Here is a 22,270-nt window from a genome sequence, read left to right on the forward strand (position 1 = left end):
GATTGGTTCTCACGGGTGAAAGAAATGAAAGTCGCAGATTGTGACTGGTACGGAGGAACAGAGCACATTCTAGAATTCAGTTCCGTGTGTGGCTTTACTTTTGTTCGGAAAGTCTTAAGGCTTTCAGAAACAGAGCTGTTCCACAGGTGCACAAAAAAAACATTTTACAGAGTGAATGAAAACCCTCACATTCCCTATCTCACTCACTCTATCCCTCTCTCTCTGTCTGCTCATACACTTTATCCCTCTCCCCTCTCTCTGCTCACTTTCTCTCTCACACTGCTCACTCACTCTCTATTTCCCCTCTCTCTCACTCACTCATTCACTCACTCTATTAATCCCTCTATCTCTCTGCTCACTCTCTCCACTCACTCACTCAATCACTCCCTCTCCCTTTTTCCATCCTGTCACAGCTCTCTCACATTCTCCCTCTCAACACATCCGACAGCAGCAGCAGCAGCAGCAGCAGCAGCCACAGGACCCTTGGATGAGATTCCACGCCTTGTTCCCACAGACGTGAGGTACAGCAGCACCTCCACTCAGACCCATGAATTAATAAGCGCATGACTTGTGACCAACAGCGGTACACCAACCCCAGGGGAGGCGTGGGTTAAGCTTCCCCTGCGCTGGCTGCGCTCCACGCCTCTCCCATTGTGCTCTCCCCCTCCCTCCGCCCACGTATTCTCTGGTCAACAGATCCAATTCCCGCACAGTAATACCACACGGCCAAAGCGTCTCTCTTTACAGGCCGAACTCCGCTCGCACAAAATGGCTCCCGTACAAGAGAGAGAGGAAACTATAACCGGCCCTGCCTGAGCTTCACGCTCACTTCTAAAACTCTGTACAGCAGTACTCTTCTTCCTTACTTTCCTTAAAGGGACATGAACAACATTCAATCTGAGGCAAGAGAACATGTTTAATAACTATACACACTTAAAGCTACACAACTTACTTATCTGCAGCAGGAACAACAAGGCAACAGTGCTGTAGTTATCTGCTGTAGATTACGTTACAGATGAACTTCACTTCTTTGTGGGAAATGAGATCTAAAAATACAGCTCTTTTCGAAGCTCTAAGATGAATAATTTTGGATAATGTTTTGATAATTTTACTGTTTTGTTTTAAATTGAATCGCATACTGGTTTCTTTGCCTTCATTTCACTTTTATAGATGCTACAGTCATAGCAAAACAGCTCATAAAAGCTCTCATACACAAACACAAACACACCACACGCACCAAACGTACACACATGCACAAGCACCACACTTACACACATCACACACACAGACACATAGACAGACACGCACACACACACACAAAGGGCTTCCACATAAATTTCCCCTGGCTTCTGTTCCCTTAAAAAAATAAACATTAAAGGTCTCGCACCCCAGAGATTTCCTGTACTAACCATCTCCATGTTTACACCAAATTGCATGCTATCGTTTACACGTGTAAGGGAGCGCCATCTTAAAAAACGATTTTGTTTCTTGATGGGGCATTTTTCGCATGGGCCTCCCATAATTAAAAGGACAATTACTGAGATTCCAGGGGACATAATTCCCTGAGAGAGGATGTGCTGGCAGCGATGGTGTCCACTCTGAGTAAACAGAGGAGGGCACAGAGACTAGAGCCATGTAAACACAGACAAGCGCACCCACCCCCCAACAGAACAGGGAAGTGACATCTGTTGCTGTGGCAACCTGCAGGAGACTTCATCACACACAGAAGGCCCTTTTGTTGACAGACAGACAGACAGACTTAATTTTCCCTCAAGCAACTTCAGTTCAGAAATACAGCATTAAGCATATTTGGTGCGAAAAAATAAATGCCAGGAAGTACCGACTTTTGCCATAGTGCCAGAACTCCCTCCCCCACAGACATGCACGTGGATACCATTTTATACCGCTGCAAACTAACCACACGCCTCTGGACAGTGAAACAGTTTTGGAACAGAACTGATAGTTTGATTTTATGCGTGTTATTTCTAGACTACAAAACAGTGCAATGTGCGACACAAACACAAGTCTTTTCATACTAGCGGGAAAAATGAATCAATCTGGAACACAGTGGGTCGCATTCATCCATATTTTCGAAAAACCGCGTGTAAATATACGTGTAATCGGAAACAAACTAACAAATTCCGCCGGATTTGTTAAGCATGCATGAAACAGCTTTTTTCCGTATCCACGTGCGTACGCTGATAAATACCAATCAACCGTAAATTAAAAGCACGTTCACAGTGATTAGCATAAAACTACGCCACTAAAGTACCACATAAGGAGCACAGAATTCCGTCGCATGCCATTTAAAGAGATAGCCGAGAAAAGACAAAAGAAAATAAAACATACTTTTCATCCCAATTATTTCCACTTACGCACACATTATGAACAGTTTATAGCGCTCCTGAAATCTGTTCGGACCCAACAAACAAACTGACATACGAAAACTTTGACAAATCACACATTGTCTGCGTAAATGCATTCGCAAACGATCTACGATCAAATTCGAACATCTCTCGATTGATAAATGAGGCCCCAACAAGTACACATTTTAACAAGGGTTTCTTTTTTTTTTTCCCCTCATCGTACCAAGGAAATGGCTAAAACAAAACCGCACCGCAGCGCGGTCTGTGGTTCTTTCCACAATCTGACGAAAGGAAAATGCCTTATCAGTCTTCTCCAGCGGCTTTCTCCACAAAGTACTGCCCCGCAACATCATGGCACCTGAGTGCTTTCAGCCGTTCTACAGACAGCCGAGGAGTGAGGTTAGTTTGCCGTGCTGTAAAAACGTTATCGCCACGAATACCGGGCTTTTTAACAGAGGGCAGCAGTCTGGACAATAGGCTACGCTGTCAACGCTGTAAAGATCATTTATGGTGTATTCCTGGCATGATATTTTTAAGGAGAGCTCTCCTACCCCACCCCCCAACAGGTCCACTCTTGAGGGAGTAGGAGGGAGGACACAAACACAAACCCCCCCCCATATTCAGAAACAATACCAGAGAAACTTACTCACGTGGGCTGAGTTTCCCTCCTAGATTTACTCAAGGACCTAGGAGCTAATTATAGAAAAGACCGACGTTTGAGGAAACTCTCCACCCAAAAATCCCTGTTAGAGGTGAAAGGGTTTGGGGCTCACTGTGCTTAACCTACACCTTTACTATACCTCTCAAACCTGCACCAGCTCTAAAACCTGCACCTTTATAAATCAGATAAATAATCAGAATTCATCAAAGTAACACTGAAGGTGAGATGTGTGGTGCAGTGCGTAGGGGATCTGACTAATTAGCAATATATTCCCCCCACATTCTCACTGTTAAAGAAATAAATAAAAAAGGAAGGCGACCTTGTCTGCTCTCCTATGCAAATATGAAAACAATAACTCTCCTATATTATTCAGGTAGCTAGGCAGCTCAGGCATCTCCTGAAAGCTCATTAGTCAAAACCCATCATTCCCAAATGTAAGAATTTAGGAATGCCCAAATTCCAAAGGGGCAATTTTCACATTTTTACAGACTTTGTGTATTTGTGATTTTTTCAGCACACTTCCTTGCTGGCAAAGAGCAATGGTGTCTTCCACAACAACTCCCCTGATTTCTCCCTAATTCTCAGATCGCCCAGCTTGGTGTGATTTCTGTGACGTTGCCTGGCAACTCACATCCTACCCGGGCAGGAATCTGTCCTCGCAGAGAACCCCAGGGCCCTGTCCCCAAAGCCACGTTTTTGCCGTGAAAGGGGCGATGAAACCACCGCAGCGATCGCATACGACTGTGACAGGTGAACTCTGATTGAGGACACGCAAAAGCCTATGAGCCTAGAGCAGCAGCTATATCCAAAGGAATACACCACCACTTATCTCTTCAAAAATCCAGCTTTCTTCCCACAGGCAGAGGCCATTTTACCTTCCTACTCATTTTCAAACAATTCCTTGGAAGATTCTGACAAAATAATTTACACATGCACATAGCTTACTGCTTGACTAGTATGTATTATAGACCAATAAGTACACATATAGTCTATTAAAAAGCATCTATTGTTGGATGTGTTGGCATTGTATAGCCTGTAGAGTCTGTCCACATTGCAATCTGCAATGTCTGTAGTTCAAATCTGGCCGTGCAACCTTTTTCGCTTGTCTGTCCCTCACTCTCGCTCCCATTCTTCATGTCTCTCGACACTGCTATGCAATAAAGCTGAAAAGTCCTAAAAAAATATATGTCTTAAAAACTCATCTATTGTGTGAATTTGGACCCAAGAGCTCTAATATGCAGTCGATAAAGATGTTCTTGTTACTCATTTCCAAAGCTCTCATTATACCAGTGATACATAATTCATATCACTGGAACAGTTCATGTGCAGAGATAGATTAACCTCTGCATATGAAACTACCTGGGACACACAGAGTCAGGGTTCCAAAACCTTGAGACCACAACCCTCTTCATGGCCAAACATCTCTCCCTGCTAACCCAAATGCAGCCTGGTGTACGTTCACATATTGAATTAGAATGCTTTTAAACTGTCAAATCAACTGCATGTACAGTGCATGTAGCCAATGCAGTTTTTTCACACGGTTGGAGTAGAAATTTAATTTTTTCATATTTATACTAAGCCCTCTCACAACTTGTCAGTGGGTGCATACCTAGAGAGGGAGGAAAAACTACATTGCAGACTTTACTCTTACTTCAACCACAAACTATGGTATATTTATATGGGCTACTAAAATGTGAGTTGCACAGCACAGCTATTATCACTTGGATATAGATTCAGAGTAGCATGTTGCAACTTTCATTACGTACATGCGTGAAAGGACCCAAGTTCGGAAAAGTAACTAAGGTTCTGCCCTTCAAGAGTGCGTGATCCCCTGACGTAAGGAGCACTGTGTTCACAGTGATCAGCGTGTTATGTCAACATTGGTGACGTTATCTTTGTTGAGTAAACCACATCACCTGTCATTCTGGTGGCAGAGACGACAAAAACTTTCAATGCCAAATTGTGAAAGGTATCTCAAATTTATCTTACTGTAGTGTAAGTGTCTTTAATTCGAGTGTCTTTGATTTGTATATCATTGATGTATAGGCTATTCAAAGCGTGATCTCCGCCATAAGAAAGGCGCAAGTGTGCTAACCTACGGCCTTGGCCGTCTTCATCACACCTGGCCTTGAAAGCTGTCAGTGCGGAAACAGGACGTCAATTCGCCATCCGCGTTTCTTGTACAACCTGTATGTACCGAGAACATTGTGCCTGTCGTAGCTAGTAATTTAACACATGAAAATCAGCACATAATCCAAAATCTTAATCTTACGGATATCGTCCAGCATCACTTCACAATAGCGCTCAATTTAGTCTACGCGTTGTTATAATTGTATGCATACTGTACATAACTGTTATTGATAGCGCCCCTGACAGGAACTCATTTTGACTAGAAGAAAACGTCTTTTTTATCTACGGAACGGAATCAGATTAATATTTATGAGTCGGGTCTTTTTTTCCCAAAATGTAGCCTAAATATAAAAATATAAAAGCAATACGTAGCTTATTACACATGAACCGGCTACTTTATAATCATTATTATTACTGTGGTTAATAATAATAATTATACTATAATACACATCGTTTCGCTCGGGATAAAGGCTCTAGTCATATGTTCCTGACACGATAGCTTACAGTAACAGCACACTTCCCGTATCTGTTAGTAGCCTTGGTAACACAGACTAAAATAGTCGTCATCAGCATAAACAGACCGTGCCGATGTGGTCTGATTTTTGTACGGAAACAGGCCTATTTCAAAAGTAAATTAAGAAGTTATTTTAACTCACAGTTAAATAGGATATTATAGGATATATATGCAACTGTATTGTAAGACATAATAGGCTACCTGATGTTGCAACAACAACTGAGCTACAGTCTATCACTAAGGCAATTAGAGTAGACTGATCTCCTGAACCATGTCATGTTTGCCTCATCCTGGACAATCTCGGACATTTCAAAACCCATATCTAAATAATAGAGTTATCCTGATTTGTCGGTGCCAGTACCCAATTGCGGGTGCTTAGCTAATTACTAAGATAGTTTTTTAAAAACAAAACTTACCGGCATCATTTTAGCTCCGTACCGCATTTAAACGCAGCCCGTTCCTTTGAGAGTACACAGAGCAGGCGTATCGGATAATCCCCAAAATGAGATCCTCCAGACCGCAATGGTGATGCCACCGAGTCGGGTTTCCTTTGTTGGCCCCTCTTTCCGACTTCACACTTCGGGTCTCGGTTACGTTTGGACCTTGTTATTCCGCGGTTTTGCGCTGGATGAACCGAGGTTAAAAGTCCGGTTATTGTTTCTGGTAGAAACCTGTTGCGGTGGCACGATGAGGCCCTCTTGCAGTGAGGAAACTTTTTTCGCGGCGACTGCCTCACTAAAGATATGAAAATCAGTCCATAATCTGATTCTAACTGTCACTGGCACACGCAGCGTTGCGGTTTGACGTTCATATTTATTCGCAACAGGGTGGTGAGTGCGAATGCACGCGTTTACTTATCGTTTAATTCCCAATATGTGCGCTACGCGCTGGTCAGCGGCGTCTGTCTACTCCCGATCTTCGGAGTAGAAACTAGTGGGATTCTCCGTTGGATCAACAAATTGTGGCCCTGCCCGGAGTGACGTCGCGCGACGAAACTAATCCCACTGGAATTCCGACTCCTCCCCGTCCTGTCCTCCGTTCCCATTGGTCTCAGTTCGAGACAATGGGACGCTGTGCACTCCGGGCACCGGTTTAATGACAGATCGGTCGTTTGACTAGGATAAAGTCCAGGTTAAAACCAACTTAAAAAATGCATCGCCTTAGTAACTCCTTTTAAAGTGGAGCGAGTGTGCACTGTGATCACTGAAATTAAGACTGGAAGTGGACGAATTTTATTCTACATTTTAAAAGCAATCTGACATGAACAGTTAATATAAAATAAACTACTCCCGCAGCTTTTGAAAAAGCAATGTACTTCTACACTTTAATTTTAAGAAGTTACTTGCAGTTTACATTCTGATTGACAAATTCCACAGAATTTTAGGTAGTAGCCCACCTTCAAAACCAAATATTTTATTTTATTTATTTTATTTGTTTGTTTGTTTGGCGTAATAGCACCATGCAGTAAACACCAATAGCCGATACATACTTCCCTGTTCTACAAAGTTTTCAGGAACTTGAAGGACAATAACGAGTGATGTGTCCGTATCTGCATTGTCTAATTATAGCATAGGAGATTTATGGAGTACGAAGACTTCGTCGCTCTGTGATTCTCACTCTGAGCGCTAGGATAGATTGCCTCTGTGTGTGTGGCGTGTTCTTGAACTCACTGGCAGGTTACTGCTGCGGCTTATCTCTATTCCTATTGGTGAAAATCGCCGATGACAGCTGCCATCTGCTGGAAGTGTTTTGTTTGTTCTTGCCAATGCAGCTGAGGAGCTCCTTCAAGGAAAGGCTTTTATGCGTTGCTCTGTTGTTCTCTGTACTGGAAATATCCCGTTTCCTTTTCCAATTTTCAATCAGAAAGAACTAGGTAGAGGGTAGCTACTTCCTTAGTCAGACTCAAAACGGTACGTTACGTACTACAAGCCTGACCAGGTTGCTCATGACTTTATGACCTGGTTGATAACGAGATGTTAAATGAGCTTACACAACTTCCCGCTGTGTCTTTTGCTAATAAACCAGTTACTTCTGACCAATCACAATGTCATGTTGGTGGGGCTTCAATAACTGCTGATTCATAACAGAACCCTGGACATAAACTTCCTAGAACCAATCAAATTGCAGGAAATCAATCTCACGCTCTGTAACTGCCTTTTTCAGATGTTTGAATGATACTGCTCTGTTTTATCTCCAGTATTTACCTGTGATGTGCACACCCACACCACCTGGCACCCTAACGGGTACATCCTTTACAGGAGTGTCCATCTCCCTGTGGGACGGCCCACCTGCCACAGGTGCCCCTCAAGGTGACCTTGCCCTCCTAATCTATGCCTCACACTGCCTCTGCTGTAATCCCGGATTTAGAACTGTGGACGTGTTTCCACATGAAAATGTGTTTGTATGACAACGTGCTGGACTGAGGTGTCCAAAGCAATATACAAAAAGGTCACTGGAACAACTACCAAACATTTCGCTGTGTAGAAAAGTGGTCCTCGACCCCGGTCCCGGAGAGTCACAGAGCCTGCTGGATTTTGTTGTTACTCAGCACTTATTTGGCTCATTGGAGCAGTCGATTACACAGCGAACTCACCTCCCTTGATTCCTTGAGTCTGAATTGCGTGCTGATTTTACAGTGAAAACAGAAGCCAGCAGACCCTGTGGCTGTCTGGGACCAGGGTTGGGAATGTCAACGCAAGACTGCATGTATATTATGAGAGTAAATGGGCTGAATTCCCTGCTCTCCAACAGATATTATTACATTCTTAAGTTCAGACAGGGGCACTGTATGAGGGGGCGGGGGTGAGACAGGACAGTTCCAAGGGCCCTGACTGACAGGGGCCCTCAAAAAATACTAGAACTTAGGGTTTTCTGGGGTGGTGGGGGACCAATGTGAGATCTTTTCTTGGGGAAAACAAAATTATGGTGGTGCCCCTGAGTTCAGGTATGGATGGGAAAATGTCTATATCCGGGGGGGCTTATATTCACAGTAACATGTGCAGTGTTAATTCAACTCTAACAGCAGACATTTGAGCCCAATAGGGACCAGAGTAGGGTCATATATACTCTGAAAGAGTTGATTGAATGCTGAACATTTCACTAGTGCAGAGCACCTACTTTTGCATAGTTGAAATAAAGTGTTAAGGTAGAAGCATCCCTCTGTCTTTTCTATATGTTTTATCTATTTATTTATTTATTCTTTTTAAGCACTCAAGAAGCCGAGGTACGCAAGCGTCACTGTTCCTATTGACACTCCGGAGCATAGATATAGGGGTGGAGTACCGGGGGATCAAACTTCTGAGCCTTATCATATCGGCGTTTGTGTCATACAGCATTAATTCCGGTTATGCGCGGCAGCCGCGCGCGTATCTCTCCCGGGACTGGGAGAATGCGAGCGCGCATTCGGAGAGCTCTCCGTATCTAAACCCCCAAGGCGTGTTCCTTTTTTTTCTCACTGCGGAATTAGCGAGGAATCTAAAGGGCACCTTGGGCCGCTTGCTTGAAAGTTATAGGTTATGTTTTCCTGACACGTGCTCGCGTCCGTGTCTATTTGACTTTAGCTGAGTGCGTTTCTACAGTAAATCACTTTAATTTGGACAGGGAGGTGTGGTATGCAGATACCCGAAGTCCCTTGGCAATTCTACAAGAACATTAATACTGCACAGCTCTCATATTTATTCCATTATAAAAGCATGCTGTGAATTTTAAGATTTCTTTGTGCTCAGGGATGACTGTTCATAGACACATATGTATCATACATTCGAGAGAAGGGCAAGGAAGACCACATTATATTTGGATTTCATGCCAACTTCTGTTCTCTTGTTATCATTAGCCTAATCATATTTTGGATAAAAATAATGATAAGCTCATAAATCACGGTTCATAATGCTTTTGCATCCCTATAGGACAGTGGTTCCCAACCCCGTTCCCGGAGATCAACCATTTTCACTCCCAACCCTAACAAAGCACACCTCATTGCTAGAGATGTCGTTCAGCTGCTAATTAGAGAAAACAGGTGTGCAAAATTAGGGCTGTAATGAAAACCTACAGAACAGTAGATGTCCAGGGACAGGGCCCACCACTGCAATAGGAATTTTTACCAGAGTCTATTCTCTAGTGAATCAGTGCTGATGTATATAGGTAATTAGTTATTTGAGCATGTATAATTTGTAGAAACAAACACCTGCATATTTTCAAACTGTCTAGGAATGGAATTGCCCACGCTTTGTTGCATAGTAACTCATGGAAGTGTGCTTATGTGTGTGTGTGTGTGTGCAATGTGCGTGTCCAGCAGGAAGTTAACATCGTAGATAGCTATCCTAATATATCCACACTGGCAGTTGTTTTGTTGGACAGAAGACAGAACAGAGAGGGGGTGAATGGAGGATACTGGGGATACTGTTGTATGAGAGATAATGGAGAGAATTGTACAGTGGAATCTTCATTTCACTCATTATGAGTGTATGAAATTCACACAAGAGAGACTTGTGCAAGAGAGACTTCCAGTCACAATCAATACAATTAATTCTTTGTGGCCGACTGGTCACTTACAGAAACAGGCTACAGTGGCGCTGTACCTCCATTTTGTGAAATGATATTGTTTTGCTGAAGAGAGAAGCTGATGAACTTGCACTCGGAAAGCCACGCTGTGTTTTTGAAATTCATTTTTTTAATGCTTTTCTGCACGTGGACGATAATGGTATGCAGCATATCTGTAACCGGCTGGTCATGTGACAAATCATGCTCTGCATACATTGTGTGAAATGTCTCTTTGCTGCTTTTTCTGAAGAAGGAAGTTGATGCTAAAGCTGGACTGAATTTATGTGTACATTTGATAGGAACTGCAGTTGGACATACCTGTACACAGGGCATGGCATATCTTCAGTATCTCTATAGACAGTAACATTAGCAAGTAACAGTATTCCCTGAAATCATTTTATGAAAAAACTTAATTGTAATATATATGCCAAAGCATTTTCCCCCTGGAAAGTTGACATGTTTTTGATGTTTAAAAGTAGCTTCCATTTTCATAAGGGTGAGCCATGACCCTTATTCATGTCCACGCTGAAAATACTGCTATAGGTGCTGAACCATTCAGAGAAAAGTTTTATAGCAATGATCATTAGCTTATATAATAACTGAAAATGTTTATGACGTGAATGCGTTTGCACCCTTTTATTGTCTTGTGTCCTTTTTCACTGTGTGTCGTCTTCATCTCAGGACTGCGACTTAAATCAGAATTTAAATTTAGCAGGCAGTTCTTTCTTGTGTAGAAATGACACTTCCCCTTTTTTCAGTTTTCTACTCCCATGCTTCTGTGGGACAGATTTGAAGATGGTTTTTAGTTTACACTTTTAAAGTGCTTATTTGATCCAAGTTAGTTAGTGGGCCTACATTTTAGGTGCAGCCAGAACTGTTGCGGAAGACCAGGAGAGGGCAGCAGAGAACAGCGAGCCGAAGTTGCTCTCTCAGCGCAGCATGATTAACCTTTGTGCTTATGTTATGGTGATCTGCTGAAGTGTTTGTGCTTTACGGCTTTGTTTTATCATTTTAAAAAAACGTAATTTATAAATTCCTTTTCAGACTGTATTAACAGCACTTTCAAAAAAAGAGGGATAAGACGTGGGTAATACTGAGTATTACTGAGTAATAAAACTAATAATATAAAACTCATAAAATGTGGCCTTCACGTTTAAATACCATCCAACTTAGACAATAATATTCCTAATTCAAACAACACCGATTCAATTCAATCAATTTATGAACACAGAGGTCGTAAAACGCGGTTTGTAAGTCTGCGAGGGTTTGCTCCTCAAATCTGTATTTGTGGCAACCAAGTAACTTAGCTGCAACAATGGTTCCCCCTAGTGGAAGACCATAATAAATCAACTTTCGGATTTAGTTTGGTGCCATTTTCTTCCCTCTGGCTAGCCCAGACCGGGAAGCCTAGGAAAAGACGGAGGCGTATTTCACGAAACAGGGTTACTGTTAGATGGATAACTGTACTGAGTAAAACCCGGAACCCTTCCAAATCTGTTGTCTAGTTAATTCAGCAATCTTGCTTCGTGAAATACCCCCCAGGGCCTGGATTCAAAGCGTCGTACAGTAGGAGTGCTGATCTTGGATCTTCTTTGTGTTTGGCGCTGTTTGACCAGTAGAGGGCATTGTTTCCTCGGAATGAAGGAGGAACAAATGCCTTACGCATGCTATAATGCGGATATTAGGCTGCAGGTGGCGCCATTTTAAAGAAAAATCCTAAAAGTACAGATTTTGAATACAGTTTGTTGAGACGATCAGTGGTGCTGCTATGACAAGGATACTTACCACACCTGACTTACCACACCTGGGCCAAATACATCTTTAGATTTGCACAGATCCCTTACAATTTCCACAAAGCATACAAACCAAAACTTACAATCATAAAAAATAAGAATTTTGCTTTTAAATACTGGGGGAAAAGAACATTTCTTTATAAATTGTCAGTAATTTGCAAGAATTTAACAGGTGCCTACATGGCATTTCAAAGTACTAGTTCAAATAAAGTATTTAAAAAATAAATACAAATTAATTTTAAAAAAACCTACTTATTTTGTCAGCACTGGACATATTACTTGCAGTTCATTTTCTGTAAAATTGTATCTAGTCTTCACACCCCCCTCCCCCCTCCCCCTCTCCTCACGACACATTTTTGGGGTGTTTTCCAAAGCGTCCAGTACAAATGAAGCCACAAAGGCCGAACAGTATGGAGCCAGTTCTCTGCAAAACAGAGGTTTTTGTCCCACAAAGAAATAGTTTCCGCATCATGTGTTCTCTGGCGAAAATGAGCTGCAGTCAGTGAAATTGGGCTTGACAGGAGAGGCAGCGTCTCTAACGTTTTGGTAGCTGCTACGCTGCCTTGGCTTGCGTGTCCTCTTCTGTATCTACGGTTACAGTGCTGTGGGAAAAAAAAGAGTTTTTACCCCCTTCCTGATTTCCTCTATTATTGCATATTTATCACACTGAATGGTTTCAGATCTTTAGACAAAATGTAATATCATACAAAGGGAACCTGAGTGAAAACAGAACTCATTTTTTAAATTACCATTCTTCATTTAATTTATTTGATGTTAAAAGTTATCAAACTCCCATATTACCTTTGTGAAAGAGCAATGGCCCCCTTAAACGTAACTGGTGACACCATTTTTAGCAATAACTGCAACCAAATGCTTCCTATAATTTCACATCACTGTGGAGGAATTCTAGCACTTCAAAGGAAAGTAACAAATAAAGTTTGTCCGTGTTCAATCAGCTGAATCTAACTATTAGTTAAATTTAGTTAATTAATTACTTTTTCACATGGGTGATATGGGTGTTTCATTGAGTAACTGAAGTAATTAAAAAAAAATATGTTTTGTGTTTACTCGGTTTCCCTTTTTCTAATATTTAATTTTGTCTGAAACCATTCAGTGTCACAAATAATCAGGAAATCAGGAAGGGGGAAAAAACGTTTTCATGGCACAAACAGATTTTCTGCATGTTTTTTTAGTTTCTGTCACACGCTTTACTAACATTTAGAAAATTTCCTGCAGCTCACACACACCGAAAGCCAAATAACAGAACACACACACACACACACACACACACTCGAAAGTAATTCTCCAGATATACATAAATCAGCTTCAAGCAGATAGATGTGAGCGAAAGTATGGATCAGTTTGCCTTTTCAATTATGGAATCCCGTCCTTCTGCCCCCACCCACCCCCCCCCCCATCACTCAGCTCTGAGGCGCAGGAACACTTGGCCTTTGGCCCGAGCCGCTCACCTTCAGATTGTAAATTTCGCGAGGAGCACCGCCTCTGAATGTGCTCTCTGTGCGGGTCGCAGACGTATTTGGGAGCCTTTTCTCAGTGTGATCATCAGAGATGCATGTAGGTGGGGGGGGGTTAGCACATCAGTTAGCGCCCTGGTAATGACACAGGTTTGCATAGCCCAAGGTTTGATATTAAAGGTTTTTGCAAAGCACTCATATTCTCAGCAGTGGGGATCAGATGGCCCCTCAGATTTCTTTCGCTACCACGCGGGATTATTGCATTTGCAGATTATGTGCTTCTTATGGAGGCTGTGTCTGTTTGTGATGCCCTTTTTTCTCTCTTATTAGACATCTCCAACTGAGAAACGATTGAATGCACCCTCCCACACGCATGAACTGTCGTAAATTATGTGTTCCAAAATTATAGACCATAAGTATTTAATTGCAATTTAATCCAAGCCATAGAAGTCTATCAATTCTCCCCTAGCTTCTCTGTTCAACAATAGAATAAATAAAATAGAAGGTTCTGGTTGGTTAAAGGAGTTTCCTGTGTCATGTGATTACTGTATATAATGTCCATCAGTCACTGCATTGTAAGTGACCACACCCCTTAATGACGTTTCTTCAGATTGGAATGTTTTGGCTTCAATGGCTGGAAGACGGAACTCTCAATGTTAATAACACAGAGCTCAGGATCTTGTTTTTGTACAGAGTCTGTGGATTCGACTCCTGCAGGCCAGGGGGTGGACACACCACAATACTGCACAGACTCTTTAGACATACCAGATATACCATTTGTACAAATCAAACATATATAAGTCTGATATAGTTGCTTGTCTTTTTACGCTCGATTTGTAAGGTGCTGAATGTTCAGTTCTGTGCTTTAAGACCCAAATTTCATTTTTCCTAGCTTGTGTTAAGTTCTTCCATTTGACATGAGGACCAGCTCTACCATAGAGTATCTTGCTGCTCTCACAAACTTATTTTGGGAGGTAATTAGAAGACACCTGCTGGGATGTACCCATTTAAATTTGTATTTGACCCCACCTACAGCGCCCCCCTCCCCCCCCCCTCCATTCATCCACGTCTGGTTATGACACATTTTCAGGGGGCAGTTCTATTGTTCCTGTCTCAGAGGGAGGTTTCGCCCCCCCCCCCCCCCCCCCCCCCCCCCAGGGGTACAGTGTTTTACAGTGACATAATCCCATAATGCCCTGCCTTTCTGTTTTGATTTGGGAGGGGGGCTTTCATGTTATGTCCTTAATCTTACTCAGGGGTTTAAAAGGTAGGGATTATGAATCCTAAAACAAGGCCTGTTTACGTCTGCAGGCAGGACCACGCAGCTTCACAGGATTCATATTTAACAGAGAACGTCCTCCTGCTCGCAGTGATGTTTTGAATGGGAAAGCTTTATCGCTCACTGACCTCCCTGAACTGCCCGCACAGTCATTTCAGTCGAAGAAAAAAAGAAGCGCTTAAAAAAAACATCTCTTAATTGAACGCGACGCGTGCATTTTGTGGCACAGTGACGGGCGAACAGCGAATAACAGCAGAGCGCGAGGGATGATAATGCGAGTGGGCGGGGCTCTTAAACGGCGTTCTGAGCGGCGAGTCTTTTAATTACCGCAAACGAAGCCTCGGGGATAAGCTCCCGCGACGGGGAGGAAGGTGCATATGCCGCGTAATCGCCCGCAGACAGCCATTTCTCTAATTACCGCATCGCTAATCAAACGGGAGAATGAGGTGGAATGGGCCGGCTAAGAGGGGAGGGGAGTGGGTGGGGTGGGGTGGGGTGGTGTGGGGTGGGGGGGGGGGGCATCCCTAATTTTGGTGACTCACATCCCTACCGTAAAGCACATGGTGGACCTTGAACCCCGCCCCCCCGCCCCCCCCACCCCCTCACCCCTCCCTGCCTGTGCAGCAGATGGTGGGGTGAGTTTGGGCCCCCCCCCCCCCCTTCTTTTGTACTCTGCACTGATCTGCGCTCTGACCACAACAGCAACCCCCCCCCCTGCCTGCCCCTCTTAGTTTCCACAGGGCAGGAGGGAGTGGTGGGCAGAGAGGAGGGGGGTGTGTTTGGGAACACTGAAAGGGTGCAGTCAGGTGTCCTAATGCGCCTTTCAGGGCGGGAAAGCCGTTGGGTCGCTTCGTCGCGTGTCACGGGCTCCGGCGTCCCCCTGCTGTCCCCCCACCCCTGTCCTGTTTTCACTTTTTACTAAAAAGTTTCAGCCGTGCGGGGGAGGCCGGGGGGGGGGGGGGTAGCAGTGGCGATTTTAGGAAACTCTCAAATCCTTGATCTGCAGTCCTAGCTGGTCCACAGGTAAGGATGGACTCACTAAACAGGTCAGATCCAGACTCTCAAATTCCAGCCCTGGTGGGCCGCTGTGTCTGCAGGTTTAACTCCAATCCTGGAGGGCCGCAGTGTCTGCAGGTTTAACTCCAGTCCTGGAGGTCTGCAGGTTTAACTCCAGTCCTGGAGGTCCGCAGCGTCTGCAGGTTTAACTCCAGTCCTGGAGGGCCGCAGTGTCTGCAGGTTTAACTCCAGTCCTGGAGGGTCGCTGTGTCTGCAGGTTTAACTCCAGTCCTGGAGGGCCGCAGTGCCTGCAGGTTTAACTCCAGTCCTGGAGGGCCGCAGTGTCTGCAGGTTTAACTCCAGTCCTGGAGGGCCACTGCGTCTGCTGGTTTAACTCCAGTCCTGGAGGTCTGCAGGTTTAACTCTAGTGTGTCGTGTACTCTTTATCCAATTAATGATTTAAGTTAAGTACTTAACGCTGAAGCAAACAAACAAATACCAGCTGACACTGTAGTATCTCTAGGGATGGGAGTTCTGTACGTCTGTGTTCAGCGTTTGGCTTTTATCACAGAGACAGATCCTCCTCAGATCCTCCACCTAAATTTATTTTTCAGTATTTCAGGGATTTGACATGCCTTTTCCTTGTCTTCAAAATTACCGTGTATGCATTTACATTTATGTAGCTTGTAAATATGAGAAGACTACTACACAGAAAATGCATACACAACCCTTTAAGTACATGTACAGACCATCATAGTCCACAGTCCTTTGAAATGTATTTGTGTGCAATATTGCTGCCTGAATATTAGGGGGCCAAGCGTTGTGGTGCATTGTCTATTGTTTTTTTAGGGACGATAATTAAGACTCTTAAATGAATTGGGCAAATGTATAACTATGCAATTTGGTGTCCTTGCTACTATTTTCTATTCCACTGTGACCTCATCACCATCGTCCCGTTGTGATGTCATCACAATTTTACTGTAACTGAAATTAACATATCCATTGTGATGTCACTTAATCAGTCACAGTGCATTCTAACATTCCACGCAACCCTGAATGGACACACAATCACAAAATCACCAAGTCATTACCAAAAATAATATTCCAGAATGTTCTCCACATCATTTTCAAGGTAGCATATTTGTTCGCTGAGTATTTCCTTCTGTTGTGGCCAGTTAGCCATTTTGCCAGCTATAAAAAGATAAAAACAGATCCAAATGATGGGACAAGTAAGACTGTATTTCAAAACCCAAAGAGCAGTAGCTAGTTGACTGACAAACAGTTTTATTTTATTGTATTTGTACTTATATAAAAAAGCTTCAGTATTTGCGCAGCTGTCCTTGGTGTTCAGTGGCTTCTGTGGCAAATAATATTGCGGGTGCATTTTGAAGATCTATTGATGTGCCTGAAAAAGGTGTGGATCCACATCCTGCAGTGTGCAGGGCAGGCCTTAGATGTTAGTGATAAGGGGGAAATTGGGCGAAAGGGTTTTGCACGGTTGATCGGAGAGTGTTATGTAACCGGGAGAGGTGTTACGTCCCTGGGCTGATTACCATATGACCCGACCCCTATACGGGGGTCGGGGGGGGATTTGGGGCAGGTCTCGAGGGACCTGCCCTCGCCCCCCTCTCCCTGCACAGGGTCCTGGGGGGTCACTGGACAATTTACAGGCTTCGGACACTCCGGGGGTAGAGGTGCGACCCAGAGGGCGAGGGGGTCATTCCGAAAGCGCATTCAATTTGCATCCCATTACGCCGAAGGTCACCGGCCCCGGGCCCTGGTCAGCTGACCCATGCTGCTGGTCACCGATAGGTCGGCTAGAAAGGACCCATGTGCCGGCCGTTGTGGGGACATATAGAGATATACACTTCAGGTAAATCTAACCCTAACCGGACGGGACGCGGTTACGATTGAAAGCCTTAAAAAAAAACCCATCGGGCCTCGGTGCTACAGCACCACCGCAAACCGAACTGGCCCCAGAGCCGACCGACGAAGCGTCTCGCTGCACGCGTGTCATCCACGCAGGGGAAAAACGATCAGCATTAAAAAAAACGCCTCTGGCCGAGCGGACTGTGCTGTGACAGCGAGCGCGTTCGGGCCCCGCTGGGGCTCTGCCGTAGTTAAACGCACAGCGAGCAGCGAGCCGCGCGGACGATGAGACCGGACGCCGTATCCCTCCACAGCCTGGCCGAGGGCGCACCTGCTCGCGCTCTCTCTCTCCGGTGGCCGAGCCGCGGCCCGAAAGCGCGCCCGCCCGCCCGCCCCGTGGCGGCTCCGACGGGGCGGGACTCCCCGGGACACCCCGAACGCGCCGAAGGGTTGCGCCGTCCTTCCCCGGCCGAAAAACAAGGATCGCTCCGCAACCTTCCCCTTTCCTTCTCCGCGTTTTCGCGTTTTCCCCGTCTCTCTCTCCGGCTCCACGGGTCTCCCTGGCGGTACAGAGCAGGGCTGGAGGGAGGGAATCGATACTCGCCGCACAGCCAATGGGATAACGGAGTGATTTATGGACGAAGGGATGCGGACCGAATCAGCTGGGCCTTCCCGCAGTGATGAAGGGAACGAACCGGAGATGAAGAGAGATAGAGACAAGAGCAGCAGAAAGAAGAGGAAGGAAGAAACGGAGAGAGGGGGAGAGAAAGAGGGGAAAAAGGAAAAGAGAAAAATTGTCAGGAGTAAGGGGCTGGACAGTGATTATTCCAATGACAAGATTTTTTTTCTTTTTTCATCGCTCTCTCTTTTTCTCCCTCTCTCTCTCTCTTTCTCTCTCCTTTTGCTCCAGCTGTGTAATCCCTGACTGGGTATTATAAGACCGTGAGAAACACGCAAACACACATGCACTTGCTCACACGAACACGCACACACACACACGCACTTGTTCACACGCACGCACACACACACACAAATTCACACACACAAACTCATTCACACACATATAAATACACTCTCACAGACACTTCTCTCGCAGACACACACACACTTACACACCACACACACACACACTCCACTCCAGGAGCCAAGTGGGTAGTAGACCAGGATCAACATATGTCTGTCTCACCCAGAGTAATGAGACTGTATTAATATTAACATACAGTACTGCACAGGCGAGAGAGCAGGGGATGTGGGGTGGGGGGTGGGCAGAGAGAGAGGGAGGGGGGCAAAGAGAGAGAGAGGGGGCAGAGAGAGAGAGAGAGATTGAGAGATGGAGAGAGACAGGGGCAGAGAGAGGGAGAGGGGACAGAGAGAGAGAGATGAAGAAAGAGCGGGGTAGAAACCGAGACAGAGAGAGAGAGAGTGGGGTGGGCCAGAGAAAGAGAGATATAGAGGGAGAGAGAAAGAGAAGGAGAGAGAGAGAGAGAGAGATAACGGAAAACAGAAAGGGGGAGAGCTTGATATACGGTTCTGTGGTCACTCCGCCTCCCTCCTCCTCTGCCATCCCTGTCCCAGTTAGGGCTGGACCAGGGGGACCCCAGAGGAGGCGGGGGGATGGGGGGGGGGCACCCCTCTTTTGCGCCAGACAGCTCTCGGCAGGACGCCCCTGCCTCTCTCTCGCGCTCGCAGTTTCTCCACGGACTACCAGACTGCTGCACTCTCCCACGGGCTCCGCGCTTCCAGCAAGTCCCTCCGCTTCCACCAGGTACTCTCCCTCGCTCCCTCTCTCTCTTCCTCTCTCTTTCTCTCTTTCTCTCCCTCTCTCGTTCAGCAGGGCTCCGTGCTCCTTCGCGCTGCTCTTGTGGGGTCTGTGATGCCGTGCCTCCGACAACTTTGCCTAAGAGTGGGCGTGTGAGCGCTCCCGTTTGTTCCCGTTGCTGAGTGTTGTCGGCCGGTCGGGGGGTTCAGGCGCTGGGGGTGTTTACAGATGCTGTCCCCGTGTGTGACTAAAACCGGACCGTGCAGGTCTTCCGTCGTCAGTGCGATTCAGACTTTAGAACCTGCTCCTCTTACACCTGCGCTCGAAACGAATGCAAATATACGAAATGCTGTATTACTTACAGCGCTTGAAGCAGTGCATTTGTATTTCATTTACTAGAAAGCGGTTGGGGTGATTTTTGAGTTGCGGTGCAAAGCAAGTTTTTGTTTTTTGGTGAAATGTTCTTCACTTGCGATGGGCGCATGCGATTATCTACGGGCCGGGATTCTATGGTGGGGTTACGGAACCTTTTCTTTCACGCAGGGTTTATTGCTTCCTCTGTGACATCAGGAACATGATCTCAATTTTAACCAATCGGTACATGCTTTTTAACTTCAAGTAAAAGGCACTGAAAGAAGCTGTACCTTTGTTGTGCTTTATGCTTTACAAAAATATATTTTTGCATTTTACAGTTGAGATGTAGTTCATCAAAATCCGGCTAAAATGTGAGAACTATGAACAATACATTGGTTAATGCGTATCATGCATAACCTTTGATGATGGGGAGAAATTACTACAAGAATTAAGCAATTGGTTAATAACGGTGGGGTAATTACAATGTGAGAGAGGTACACCACAAGCACCTTAAATCCTAAATCAGTTATTGGTTTCAGTGTTTCAATAATGTTCTCACTTGCGATGGCACTTAACGTTGTGTTGCAGGTTTGTGTAAAGACGGTTGATTGTGACGCTAATAACTTGAATAATCATCTGAGTGCTCCTTGTCTAATCCATTCCATGTGCCCATTTGTAAGGTTCTCTGCAGAAGACCAAACAACTGAATGTAAAATGTAACTAACATGTGATAGCGTTAGTGGCAGAGTTGAGGGGAGATGTTTATCTCAGCTGTCGGTTGACAGAATCAGCAGCCTTGGTAGGGAGATTCCCTGCGTTCTGACAGAGGCGGAGAGATCTGAATGTGGCACGGGCCCCCCCCCCCCCAGATTCACCTGCTTTGCTTATTTTCTGAGAGAAATTACCAGAACCTCCAGCACCCTGCCCAAGAGGTCCCAAATTGGGCAACAGGAAGTGATTGAGGGGTCTGAGAAAAAATAGACAGAGAAATGTAATGGCACACATGCAAAATATTAAAATGGAAACATCAGAATATTTTTATTTTCATAATTTCTTTCTGAGGACTTGGTTAATTGTTAGCCATTTAACTTCCATGCCACTTGAAGTGTAACAGTGTCGATAGACAAATGAAAGAAAGGGACGCTGTTTGAATAGTGAGGCAGGATTCCAGCTTTTAGTCCGGGGGGCCAACACGTGCAATAGAATGATAAACCACGAGGCCTGTTTGTGGAGAACCTTTCGGAATAAAAAAGGATTACATTTAGTGTTTGTCAGCGTATGTTTGTGTGGCATCCCTGCTTTTGTGGCGAATGCTTTTGAGCTGGCATTGTCGCAGTTGGCGCACGGTTTTATTGCAGGAGGAAGGGAGAAAGCGGCATATGCCTGCCCCCCTAACCGATTTAACACTGGGGTAATCCTGTGTAGGGTGAGGTTCCTGTCCAGCTCGTGGACACGTGCCAGGAAGGCCAGGGTTCGAGCGTGCCGTGCCCCACTGCCTTTCTGAACAATGGCGGCACACTTGTCCATCCATTCACGTGAAATACAAATGACACTAAATCCAACCTTTCAGGCCAGTTCCCCCACCCCTGCCCCCTGCCTCCCTTCCCCCCCGAAATGCCCCCTTTCACTGCCGGCATTGACATGTTAATGGAATTATCCATGGAGTGTGTGGTTAAGTTCTGGTTATCACCGCGTCCTCCTTTATGGAAAGCCCCTTTCTGCTCGGGGGGGAGGGGGCAGTCCATTTGGTCAGCAGAAGGGCCTGAGGGGGGCAGGGCATGTGGTCATCTTTCAATTTCGTCCCTTTCACGGCAGAGGTCGGAGGTCAGTAGGGGTCACACAGAGGCAGAGGCTAATTAGCTTAGCCCAGCAGAGGGCAAGGTCACTCAGGGATGCTATTGGAAGAGGGGCCCCAATCAATCACCTCTGCACCCCATTATTCCACATCACACAAACGGCACGTGCCCCTTCCCTCCCCTCCCCTCCCACCCTCCATTTTCATATTCATCCTAAAAGGCACGGGTTTTCCACCTGAACTTCATAACTGTTTTGGTTCTTCATTTGGTGAAATTTCAGTTTGAAAAGCAGTTTACCACAATGAACACCACCGACAATAACCTAATATCTCTCATACATTCATAGCATTGTTTTGTGTTTGGTGAATAAGACATTTATAATAAATGCAGTTGGTGCAAAATGTGTTCTAAAGCAGTGATCCTCAATCCTGACCCTGGAGACCCACAGAGTCTGCTGGTTTTTGTGCTCAGATTAAGAACAAATCAGCAACCAATTCAGACCCAAGAAACCAGGTAACCTGAGTTGTGTAATCAACTAATCAATTTCTGTGCTACTCAAGTGCTGAGTAATAATAAAAGCCAGGAAATCCTGTGGCTGTCCAGGATCAGGATTGAGGATCACTTTTCTAAAGAAAGGGTTGTGTTCAGCCTTTTGAACAGTACGTTTTTTAGAATGATTTTTTCAAAATTTTGAGACAGTGTTCTAGAACTCCATTGTTTTCATTTACCAGTAGTGACT

General features: G+C 45.1%; 1 protein-coding gene across 4 annotated transcripts in view; it reads right to left on the reverse strand.

Annotated features, from left to right (window-relative positions):
- LOC118221105 (apoptosis-stimulating of p53 protein 2-like) overlaps positions 1 to 6,639 on the reverse strand; it is a 31,247-nt gene extending 24,608 nt beyond the window's left edge. For 2 of the 4 annotated variants that reach the window (XM_035405827.1, XM_035405824.1), the window contains exon 1: positions 2,037 to 2,123. In XM_035405827.1, the coding sequence (XP_035261718.1) occupies positions 2,037 to 2,078 (42 nt within the window). In that variant the 5' untranslated portion in view covers positions 2,079 to 2,123. Of the gene's footprint in view, positions 1 to 2,036; positions 2,125 to 6,087 lie in introns of those variants that run through there. The other 2 variants (XM_035405825.1, XM_035405826.1) reach the window with 2 other exon arrangements.
- Between the last annotated feature and the right edge of the window lie 15,631 nt (positions 6,640 to 22,270).

This window comes from Anguilla anguilla, chromosome 2 (assembly GCF_013347855.1).
Source record: "Anguilla anguilla isolate fAngAng1 chromosome 2, fAngAng1.pri, whole genome shotgun sequence".
In the NCBI taxonomy this organism is placed as follows: domain Eukaryota; kingdom Metazoa; phylum Chordata; class Actinopteri; order Anguilliformes; family Anguillidae; genus Anguilla; species Anguilla anguilla.